This window comes from Euprymna scolopes, chromosome 3 (genome assembly GCF_053919585.1).
Source record: "Euprymna scolopes isolate OS-2025 chromosome 3, ASM5391958v1, whole genome shotgun sequence".
Lineage (NCBI taxonomy): Eukaryota > Metazoa > Mollusca > Cephalopoda > Sepiida > Sepiolidae > Euprymna > Euprymna scolopes.
In genome coordinates, this window is record NC_136484.1 from 152,183,137 (window position 1) to 152,195,729 (window position 12,593).

At 36.8% G+C, this 12,593-nt stretch overlaps 2 protein-coding genes across 2 annotated transcripts; both read right to left on the reverse strand.

The window, feature by feature from the left end:
• Positions 1-10,414: 10,414 nt before the first annotated feature.
• LOC145262937 (uncharacterized) lies at positions 10,415-10,837 on the reverse strand. Its single transcript, XM_080119840.1, has one exon. It carries the CDS (start codon positions 10,835-10,837, stop codon positions 10,415-10,417), a length of 423 nt encoding a protein of 140 aa, XP_079975966.1.
• A 372-nt stretch (positions 10,838-11,209) lies between these two features.
• On the reverse strand, positions 11,210-11,995 carry LOC145262953 (uncharacterized). The gene has a single exon (XM_080119841.1). It carries the CDS (start codon positions 11,993-11,995, stop codon positions 11,210-11,212), a length of 786 nt encoding a protein of 261 aa, XP_079975967.1.
• Between the last annotated feature and the right edge of the window lie 598 nt (positions 11,996-12,593).

Sequence of the window (12,593 nt, forward strand, 5' to 3'; positions counted from 1 at the left end):
TTTTTCTGTTTCTTTTTTTCTTTTTTCGTTTTCTCTCTCTCCTTCCCACACTGCAAATCTCCTTTTATCTCCACCTTTCGTCTTGATATGGTCCCCGCTTAACGGCCAGATAAATTCAATTCGTTATTAACTAGTCTCTCCCTCTCTATTTCTTCATTTTTTATTAAATCCCCCTCCCAACATTTCCACTTTCTCTGACACGCGACATTTAGTTAATCCGTGAATATACTTACGCAAACATTTTTCGACAGGCAAAAATTAGCTGATCAACAGACATGCTTAAGTAAACTTGATTTTCAATTAAATCATCCCCATCCTCACACACTAACACAATCTACTGTTCTGGTGAAATATTCCCTAATTTAATAACTTTAAGCTTTAATTGTCTATATACCTAGCTGTTGATTAAGATTGTGGTAATGTTTGACCGATTTTTCAAATACGACTTCTCCATTTGTTTTCCTTATTTTTTTTTAGAGCTTGCAATTTATAATCTTTGTGTTTTATTTCGAAGAACTCACTTTTTTTATTAAGCGTCAATGGTTCAGGGTTGCCTGATGAAGTGTATTGACGGAAATAGATGGCTGTTTGTAGCGACCAAATGTAACTATTTACCTCCTAATAAATAATATGTATATACATATATATATATATATATATATATATATATATTTATCTATATTAAAAAATACGTATGAGATACGTTTGAAGCCAATATATATATATATATATATATATATATATATATATATATCTATATAAAGCCACATCTATGCTATTACTATCTTTTAATGCTAAATGCGATGTACTCTACAATCTTAGAGTAACCCATTATATTTCAGTGTTCGATTTATTAGGAAAGTAGTATCGCATATATTTTGTATTTGATACAATACTTCTGGCTATTAACTCCTTCTTTATCAAGGAGTAGTTTTGTGTTATTTTAGTTGTCGGGACACCAATCATGCAAGAAATTATTGTATCTTTACTTTTAGTATATTTTCTGTAATCATAAATTTATTCTTTCGTGCATTATGTCCTTTTTGCGGGGTAATACATTATCAGTTTCTCTAATCGGTAGACCATTCTATCAAGTACAACTACTTTCCTTGTGAATAGTGTGTTATCTGATCTATGTCATTCCCCGTTCATGGCATCTTAAGAGTAGTTTGGTACACGTTCGTCTGTGATGAGACCATCCTTTCACGTAATACGCCATGCTTTGGGAGCAGTATAATTAACGTTCGTTTGTCATATATACTAGTATAATTAAATATCATCCAATAATGCTGAATATTTTATCGATATGTATATGTATAGGGACATTTGTATTTATTAAATGACGATAATTGCAAAAATTGTGTTATTGAACATCTCAATTTTATTGAAAATTTGATTCAAGAAAATATTGTTTTTTATACGTGGTTATCGGAAAATGACACATATAATTTGAACTAAACAAAATACAAAAAGAAACAATAAAATATTGATCAATCTAATTCATGTTATAGAAGAAAAGCACTAAGAATATGTTATTTAAATTCAGTATTGTCAACATGCAATGTTAATTAGCGCCGTTTTATATAGGCGTAACTCGAAGTAGTTGCACATGAATACAGTGTCAATCTTTTCTTCGATGAAATATTGCAAACTATTATTGAGTGACGACGTTTATTTACTTAATATTTATTTATGTTGATTTATAATGAAACACCTTGAGTCTGCTTTCAGCCCATCACGCTAATAAAACTTCTTAATTTTTGCATAGTGGTTTAGAGAAATCATGTTATTAATTGAGTTATTTTCCTTATTTATTGCAGGTATAAGGTTTAATTGAAAATTAATTAAAAAAATAATCTCATTATTTTTTGTGCCATTCTAAGTAACCAAAAAAATAGTTAAAAACATATTTGATATATATGTGAGCCAATGTTTTATTGTACTAAACAATGCATATCCAAATTAAAGAATTAAAAATCCGGTTTGCGAATATTTTACTTATAATTAATAAACATATAGCAAAAAATACTGGTTATAGGGTTTGTATATATCAGTATTATTCTATACAATTTTCCCATAAATCTATATGCACCCCAGTTAACTCTTATCATACTCAATGAATACCATATTGGCATTTTTTCTTAATTCTTTATATAAACTAACAGGTAGTATTTGTATGTTTGGCATAACTGCATACATCCTCATAATATCGTTAAATCTCAGTTTGTATATGATTGACTACGATATCTATTGTATAAAATCTCTCCAGATTTCAAAACATTATTATTATATGGTTGTTGTTGTTGTTATTATTATTATTATTGTTATTATTATTATTATTATTATTATTATTATTAGATCTTTCAGCGCGTTAAAAGGGGGGCAGAATCTAAAATCCGTTGACTAAAAATGAGTGCTATATACCAACCTGTTTAAGTAAATGTGTAGTGTAATAATTTTTCCTTATTAATCTCCATTAGCCCCTGTTAATCACTATTTATCCCTTAATGCGCATCGAATGGCTACAATAATAGTACTTTCCCCCAATAGAAAATTTCAGTCCGATCAATAGTTTCCGGAAAAAAAGTAAAACGGACAGACAGAGTATCAGAAATATAATTCATTGGAAGGTAAACGGTCTTAGCTTTCATTCGACTTTAAGAATCCGTTAAATCGCGTTCGAGTATAATATATTATCCGTAAAACCTTTTGAGGTACCCCAATTGACACGAGTATATAAAATGTACATCTGCACTGGTCGTGATCTGTTCGTGGATTTAAAACTGAGAGAATCCCTTCTCTTCTTGTTTACGTCATTTCCGGGAATGATTTACTGCTGTTTCTGTTTGTTTTTTTACTTTTGTTTCAACTTTTGATTATACTCTTTTACTGTTATATCCAACCTGTTCAATCACTTTTCAGTGAGTATTAAGCTTGTCTTCATAGTACATAATGTTGCTTTCTTGGTCTGATTGTTTGATCCGACACGATATTCATACATTATCCTGTCATTGGATGTCAATGTTCACAAAGTTTAGTCTAATATCACCTTTAACAAAATTAATCTGTTGAAAATCACTTTAAAGTACTATTGCACGGCTTTCTTATGAAGCATCAAATGCTTGGAAACTGACACAAATTCACGTTTTCTTCTTGACCATTCATATAACAATCTATGTTAACCATATTATTTTTATTTTTATCGTCCCCACCGTCTCAATAATCATACTCTGAAGGAACGTGTCCTTAACTTTATTATCCAACCCCCAATATATAAATAGGAGGTGTCCACAACCATCTTATATATATATATATATATATATATATATATATATATATATATATATATATATATATATATATGAAAGACGATCTGTACACATGTGGAGAATCTTAAATATGCTTTGTAATATCTTCCCCCTCTCTATACTTGTTTTGGTTTAATCAAAGGCGTAATACTCCCTATTCGATTACATTGTTATTATAACTTACAGAAACTTTGTACACTAGATATTATCAGTAATTTATCATTTAAAGCAATGGATTGGTTAGACAGGAGTTCAGCATTTTCCACACCGTTAAAATCAAGATATGGATAATGCTATCACTGCGCGATTTTTTAATCATAGCAACCACTTCAAGACCATTATCCGTGATACTAAGCAATGTTGGATTTATTTTTGAAAGTGTCTCAAACAGAATGGCAACTGTTGGTTACTTATTAAATGTTCTATCCTATTTTCAGATGATTAATTTGAGTGAAAAGTTTTTTCTAGTTTTCTGTACTTACCGCTTATTTTGATTTATGTTGCAAATCACGCTGACTTCACGCAACCGAAATCTTTTTGATTGCACCAGTTCTCTTTCTGGAGTTTTATTACCAATAATTCCCTCACAATTACAGTGTTCGTAGTGCCCTGCCGGCAATAGTGTTCTACGCCTATCTTATCTGTTCAGACCATTTATTTCTGATAATAATAAATGCTGGTCTCATCCAATTTTATGTGTGTAATACAAGAGGAAATGTAAGCTTATAAGATTTTAATTATTTATTTATCTTCCATTTGTTGTATCCTGGGATTCCTCTCAGTCTGTTATTTGCATATCTCCAAAGTTAATACGGTGTGCTGTGCAATTTAAACTTACGCGTAGTTGGTTGATATCGGATTGCTATGGTGATAAGTTTCCACACTCTATGAATTTTCTTTATATTTTACATGCGTCGGTCACTTCTTTTTTTTAAAGCAATTATTATTTACAGACTTTTTGAAACAATTGTTCTAATTACAGTCACATTGAATATTTCTTTCAACGTCAGCTGAAATTAAAGGGTGCTGTGGCTCTTTATAGATCATGTCTATATACTGTTGTTTGACTGGATGCTACATTTACTGGCGTTCAACAGATGTTTTGATAGACTAATAAACCATAATATACTAGAATAATACGGAACAGTCAGAGATCGGTTGGCAAATCAGAAATAGTTTGTTGGGGTAAGAGGGAAATCGGAGGTAAATTGATAATATGAAAAGATGCCTCTTTGCAAATGAAACAAATAGACTGTCCTTTCGAAAAAAAGCAGCACAAGAAAAAAACTCTCCAAAGTAATTTAAACTGAAAATAGCGCACATCAAAAATCCCTAAACATACAGTTATATATTATAGTAACAAAACTGAGATTCAATGAAAACTTGTGTTCATTAAGGTAGATTTTTTCTTAGTTTTCGGCTGCCATGCGACTAAGCTATATAAACGACAACATTTATTTGAATCTTCGTAACATAGCCTGGTAAAATAAACCTTGTTAGAACAACCAGGCGAAATACATGCAGCCATCGTAGCATAAGACTTTAATAGTAGGAGTGAGAGCAGTAACTTCATCGTAAATATAGAAATAATGAAATAAAGAGGAACAGTGAAATAATAAAAGATGATGTAAATAGATGAATGATGTAAATCAAGAAAAGCCGAGTAGATTTTAAAAATAACGTAAATCAAGGAAAGAAAAAGATGATGAAGTAAGTAGATTAATAACGTAAATAAAGAACCAGAAAATAAGAGGAGAGTAGGAGGATGACATTAATATATAACTGACGAAAATGGAAAAAGGACAACATGAAGAAGAGTAGGAATATGCCATCAATAAATAAATGGAGAACATAAAAACAGACGAGAAAGAAAAATTGTAAATCAAATGACATTATATAAAACATAATACAGTTTCGAAAAAGTAGATAATAGCCATTATTCGGAGTGAATCTTCCAGTGAATCGCCTAATCTTAGATAGGCGTCTTCATTTTGTATCCATCGTAGCAGGCATTTATGCCTCACACTGGATATAAAAAACGCAATGAAGATTAGCTTTTTATTTCTGAAAAAAAAAAATTGTATAAACATGCATCGCGTAAACTTTAAAACCACTGAAAATAATGCTTTTATATTTTACTAGCAATACCCGCTAACCGGCGTTGCCCGGTAGAAGCGTGCCCCCGCGAAAAAATAAAGTACGGTTGTTGTTGTTGTTGTTGTTGCTGCTACCCAAAACACCCTCAACTCCTATATGGATATTGAGCAAGCCCCAGCCATTAAAACAAATAATATCAGCGAGGGTAAAAATAATAAAAAAAAAACATTTAGACACATTAGTCATTCCAGGTGGAGAGATGTAAAAAAAAAAAATAAATAAAATTAGTAGGGTCGAACCTGTATAAAGAATGATGAAAGGAATAAGAAAAAAGGCATCCATTTAGCTGTCAAAAGTGAGAAAGAGAGAGGGAGAGAGAGGGGAGGGGAGAGGAAATCTATAGTTTTTGACGGACTAAAAAAAACAAGAAATACTGTATCGAAGAATTTTAAATAAAATAATTTATTTTTTATTTTTTTTTTCATGGAGGTCACCACTTATCAAGGCCCGGATGCCACTCAGGGATAAGGGTTCTTGTGTGTACAGTAATCAATGATATAGTATTTTAGTAATCATTAGCATTGGAGATTTAATAAAGTGTCTTACTTAAGAGGGCGGTTGGTCAGGAATTTGTTTATGCTGGACTTGAAGACATCCAAGTTATAGTCAAGTGGAAACCAGGCAAACGGAACAGAGTTCCACAGGCGTGCACTTCTGAGAAAGAAACTCTGCTAATGGAATCTACGTTTGGATTTAGGCACAGATAAAGAGTGGGGAAAATTATTGACAGTAGTTTCAGCCAGACGGGTGTTTCTCCTGAAAGATTGGCGAGGGGGGACGAGAGATTGGAGCTCAGACGAGCACTTGCCATGGAAATAACAATAAAACAAAGAACTGCTTGCACCATCTCTTCTGTGGGAGAGAGGCTGCAGGGAAGAGGAAAGGACATCCCCCACTAAGCCACGAAGTCTATTTTGTACTCTGTCAAGGCAGGGTAGGCTGGTTTTAGCAGCGCCTGCCCAGATGTGGCATCAGTACTCCATCCTTGGACGTACTTGGCTTTTATACAGATAGAGAATTGCGTCAGTAGTGAGATATCTTCTGGTGAGGTAGAAGGATCCCACCATTTTCCCAGCGTCCTTGGCAGCAGATTGATGTACATGTTCTATTTCAGATCAGGAGTAAAGGTTAAACCCAGAAGCTTGTCAAAACATGGAGCCTCCCCAAGAGGAGAGCCACCAATTTCAATTGATGCCAGATGGGTATCAGAGTGTTGATTATGTAAATATAGAAGCTTGGGTTTGGATGCATTAAAAGAAACTAGCCACCTCTCCCATCAATGCACTGAGAAAACATTACCAGTGATACCGTAGCTGGAAATCTTGTGAAGTAGGCCCTTATGCCATACCTTATCGAAGGCCATTGATATGTCAAGAGCAATTGCCCTGGAAAGGAAGCCTTTGTCAAAAGATTCCCTAATCCTATGAGATATAACCGTTAGCACATCTGCTGTAGATCTTGCGGAGAGGAAACCATATTGCATGTCACTAAGAAGGTTGTTTTTGCTGAGGTGGTTGACTACTTCTTTATTTAATATGGATTCCAACAACTTACTCATGACACACAGGAGATTAATTGGTCGATACTGAGAGGGAGATGACTTTTCACCTGAATTCTTAAATACAGGGCATACTGATGAGGTTTTCCAAGGTGTTGGAAAGCACTTCTCCTTAAAGCAATGTTTAAACAGTTTTGTAAGTATGGGGGTAAGTTCTGGTTGGAGTTTTTTCAGCACTATAACTGGAATGCCATCAGGGCCAGTTGCTTTACAGGAATCAAGGTTCTTAATTACCTTGGCGACCTCACGCACATATATTTGTATGTTGCATAGCGTGTTGTCTCTTATAGGAGGAAATACGGGGAGTTGATTGCCTTCGTCGCATTATCTGCAAAGTTCTTGGCAAATAGTTTGGCCTTGTCTGATGCTGACGAGATGACCTCAGGTCCATTGATGATGGTTGGGATAGAACGCACGCTTCTGTTCGGGATCCTGTTTGCTATTTGCCAAAACTGGTGGGAACCAAGCCGCTGCTCAGCTACTTTGGATTTAACTGACTGAGCATATAGCTCTCTTTCATTTTTTATTACTCTTTTACAGTGGTTGCTGGCAATCCTGAAAGCAGCTTTAGTTTCAGCACATCTATTACGTTGGTAGCTATGGAAAAAGTGATTTGTGTGCGCGATGGCAGCAGCACATTCTGGGGAGAACCATAGCTGGCTGTTAGGTTTTTGTTGGACTTTTTGGATTGTATGAATCGGTCTATGCCTACAATTAACTAGTCAGGTCTGATACTATAGAGGACACATCCTTTTTAAACATGGAATGCAGAGGTAGATCGGATATGAATGTATTTTATTTTAAAAGTAAAACTTTTTCACCCATAAACTGAAAACAGAATTTTCATTTGTAGAGTGGCTTCGTATCTGTCTCTCTCCTTCTCTATCTCTCTCTTTCTCTCTCTCTCTCTCTCTCTCTCTCTCTCTCTCTCTCTCTGTAAAGACATTTAGAGACAGTGAGAAAAGAGAAAGAGAAAAGAGAGAGAGAATCAATTCCGAGCAGATAAGTAAGCTACCTACCTACCTACCTACCTTCCTATCTATCTATCTATCTATCTATCTATCTATCTATCTATCTATCTATTGTGCCGAAATCCAATGGAAAGCATCGGCACAAGAGGGAGGGGGTGACCTTAGCAAGGAAAGAGAAAATAAAAAAGTCTTTCACCTAACAATGGCAACCGACGGAGAAGAGAAATTAAAAAGAGAATACCTTACCTTAATTTTTCCAACAGATTGCCGATGTCGCGACCTCCTGTAAACCCTGTACCAAGGTCTAGTAGTTTCGAGGAATAATAGTAGATCGGAAAGGATCTTGATAGGGAAATGCAAAAAAATAACGCTTGAGCTGTCAAAGGGAAGAAGAAGAAGAGAAAAAATAAAAAAATGTGTGCACCGATCCACTTTTATGGCAGATTAGCGCCACGTGACACTGATTACAAATAAAATTAATCGTTAGCAAGGCACTCACTTCCTAGTCTCAAGCATCTCCGTCAGAAGCTGCAGAAAGTTGAGTACCGTAACTTTTTTGACACTCTCCTATGTCAAAATAATAATTATAATAATAATAATAATAATAAAATTAAGAAGTAAAAAAAATATTAATCATCATGATCAGGCTTGAGAGGATTGACTCATTAGTCGTCTCTCTGGTTCAGGCAATCCTGACAATCCTTACCTTCCTCGATTGGTTGAGGTTGACATAAACCCACGCAATAAAAATGATACCAGTTATCGCACTGATCACAACAGACCATGGTACTACCATCATCTGGTTGGTCGCAGCCAGGACAGATCCAAACACGACAACTATCTTCTGCTGGAAAGGACGAATGGCCATCAGAATTGACAAAGTCATCTTGATTTTGTAGTAGCGATCCAGGACACTCAATAAGATCCTCAATCAGCAATTCCAAAGGATAAAGGTGGTTCAGAGAATGGACCTGCAAGGATCCATCTCCTTGCTTGATTTGAGCAGATCTAACCAATCCATCATGTCCTGGATAAAGATGTGTAACTCTACCCAAGGCCCAAAATGGTCTAGTTTTATTGGGTATCTTTACTATTACAATCTCTCCAATCTTGTTCCCTTAAGTTGCTTTTAGGCATGTTCCCTTAGGCTCAATAAATAGTCTTCGTACCAGATCCTTTAAATTTTTTGTAATGCTTCATCTCTTGTAGTCAAGAAGTCCAATAACTATCTTCTGGAAGGAGGTTCGACTTGCTAGATGCTCAAATTGTTAAGTCTTAATGTGACACTTACGTCACCCGCGCGTCGTCCAGTGGTGGAATGACCCCGGTTGTCGGTTCTGATGTTTCCTCAGCGATGATGTCACGGCCGGTTTCCTAAAACAGACTTGTCATGCAAAAACAATTGAAGGGACCAAGTCAATAAGCGTTTCTTTTTGTTTAAACTTCTTTGTATTCAATCAGGGTACAATCGCAGTTAGCTGTTTAGTTAGGGACTGGCCACTTGTTAACTGCGAGGTTTTCTCTTCTCTCTCTCCGACAGACAACTCAATTATCTACGTGACAGGGTCAATCGATGGGGGAATCTACGTTCGTCGGACCCAAGGAAGCAAGGCTCTCTCTCTTACTCTCTCAAGGCTCGCTGCTTATATTGTGGGGGCGTGGACTGGGTCTCTTCCCGTTTCAGGTCGTTGGCCAATCAGAATTAAGGGATCACTGTCCGTCAAATCTTCGCCAGGCGGCCTATACCCAAAAAAGGAGCTGTCTTTCTTTCTCTGTTGGCATTCGGGTGTTCCCTAATGGAACTTGACAGGACATAAAAACAGAGATGCCTAACTTAATTATTTTTGAGAGGACATAAAAACAGCTGAATCCGATTCCACAAAGGCCACGCGTCTTTTCAATAGGGTCAATTGTCGCCCCGCTGTTCGGCGACTGTTTGCTTTGTAGATCGGAATTTCATTGGTATCCTCGCCACCCACGGGCTGTCATGGCCAATTTGACGTCATCACGTTCTTCCACCATAAGCTACGATCTTATCTTTTTTTCTCTTCCTTTCGTCGTTTACAGCTGCCTGTTTTCCCTTTCTTTTTCCACGGGTTCACCGCTACTCTTGGCTTTTGGTCAGGATCAAAGTGCAGCATCTGTTCTTCGGATGCCGCACTTCCATTTCGTGTTCTCTTTCGGTGGAGGAGAAATCCTTCACGACTGGGACAATTCTTATTTTTGTACCCTTGAGCGTTTCTCATTAATATTATCCTTGGGTTGACGGTTGGGTGCAAAAAATAATTCGGAGTTATGATCTCCAAGCTTGGATCTGCTGAGCTCCTATAGGTCAATGGTCGATAATTGACAGCATTCTGAACATCAGAGAGGATGGTCAACAGATTTAAATAAGAGTAGCTAGCACGGCCAATCAATTTTTATAGACAAGGTTTTATGGTCTTAATTAATCGTTCCCAAACGCTTCCATACCAGGGCGAGTGTAGAGGTATCTTAATGTGCTGAATTACACAAGCACTGATACTTTCCTTAAATTCCCTGGATGAGAATACATCGTGAATTATATTACATCCTGCAGCAAAGGACTTAGCATTGTCGATGTATACGTGTGATAGCATGCTATAAATGTTAGTAAATCGGATAAACGCCATCAAAAATGAGTGGATCGTCATGTCTTCAATCAGTTCCAAATGTACTGCCCTCACCTCCAAACAAGTGAACACAAGGGTATACATTTTCGTCCGTTCTCCACCATTTAAGGCCCACAGATGACCCGTATAATCTACTCCGGTATTTAGGAAGGGTTTTATCATATTAACCCAATACTTGGGTAAATCCGTCATCCTTGGGTAGGTGAAGGGGATGGTGTTAAATTTCCGGCACAGGACACATCCAGATAAGACCTTTTATACAGCTTGTCTGCCTTGAGGTATCCAATAGCCGAACAGTCTCACCCTAGTCAGGGTTGTGGAAACGCCAAGGTGCTTGCATCGCTTGTGGCAGTCCAATATGATGAGGCTGGTCAACCGGTGGTCCTTAGCTATTAGGATGGGACTGATAACTTAGTATTCATATACTGACACCTTAGCAATACTTCCTCCTGAACGAATCACTCCATCCTTATCCAAAAACAGATCCAATCTGCCCACCCTTTTAGGTACTGCCTTTCCAGAAGGTCTCCCCAACAATTTATTTTTATCTGAATCCCGTGCTAATCAGTGGATTATCAGAAATGGCTTCCTAATATCCGCCAGAAAGATATACTTATTAGTCCTGAAACGTAATGTCAGATTTAACATATCTTCCGACAAATTAACTCCAGGATAAGCCGCGTAAATGAGCAAAATAAAATTCTTAGTTTTGAAGGAACAGTTGAACACAGGTCGGATTTTGGTTGTGCTGGTATCCTCGTTCTTAAACACTGGTCTATGAGGAAACCATACATAGTCCTTATACTTTTCAGGTGGGCATTGTAGGGGCTCGATAATTCCCTCTTTCTCCTGATCCTCAAATACTTTTACATACTCCTGGTAGAGGTTTTTCTTTTCTAAATTTTTGATCACCCTCTCCAGAACCTTAAGGGTTACATGATGATTCGAGTGGACACGCCGCAATCTATATTCGTGCCATGGTAACCTCACCAGGTAATGACCATCCTGGTATCCAATGCTGCGCATGAATTCATTCACTTTTTGATGATCATAATCTGAGATAGTTTCTGCCTCCGGGAGGCCCAGAGACTCCAGACTGAACGTCCATTCTAGTCCCCTATCTACTAAACTTTCCTCAAATATATCTGCAAAAGGATCCGAATAGGAAGGTGCAGGATTCATAATGCTGTGTACAAAAGAATCGGAACAAGAATGACCCTTGCCCATCTGATCATAGTTCTGAATTTTGGTAACTGTGTTGAAGGGATTGATCTGTTCCTCGTGTAGGACATGGTTAGTGTTTCCAATCGGGATAATTCCAGTTGGAGTCTGCCATGCAGTGTCATTCATGCATTTTACGACCTTAATAGTGTGCATATATTGAATCAAGTCTACTCCCATGAGGCCCCACAACTGGACACAGCCACTTCTTATCTCTGCTGCGAAATACTTCTTGAGATTTTTCCAGACTAAGGCACTTTATCTGAGAGATTTAATTCCTCATCAATGAGAATGGGTAGTTGGGGGGGAACTTCCTGGAATCAACTTCACAATAGCCGTCACCTGCTTGAACTTTCGGTTTTTCCTCTCTATAAAGATCACAACCTCAATTGCCACTTCCTCTAATTTCTTGGGGTCACACCTCAGGCGATCCAATACTTCCTTTGAGAAATACGATCTTTGACTGCCAGAATCAATGAGACAATTCAGAGAAACCGAGTATTTACCCCTTCTGATGGTGATCTTCACCATAGGAAGAATGTTCTGTGTGTCTCCCATCTTAGCATTTATGCTGGAGTTTGCTGGCGGTTCCTTATATTTAAAATGAAGACGAATGCATGAAAAGTGTTTCCGAGATCTACAAAACTTGCATAGATATCAAAATCCTTTGACACCAGGACAAGATTAACCATCATGGCCCGCAACTGTACAAAATTCACATATCCTG

Excerpts from the sequence above, each read along its gene's own strand:
- LOC145262937 (XM_080119840.1), bottom strand. The coding sequence starts at position 10,837 with ATGACGGATTTACCCAAGTATTGGGTTAATATGATAAAACCCTTCCTA.
- LOC145262953 (XM_080119841.1), bottom strand. The coding sequence starts at position 11,995 with ATGAATGACACTGCATGGCAGACTCCAACTGGAATTATCCCGATTGGA.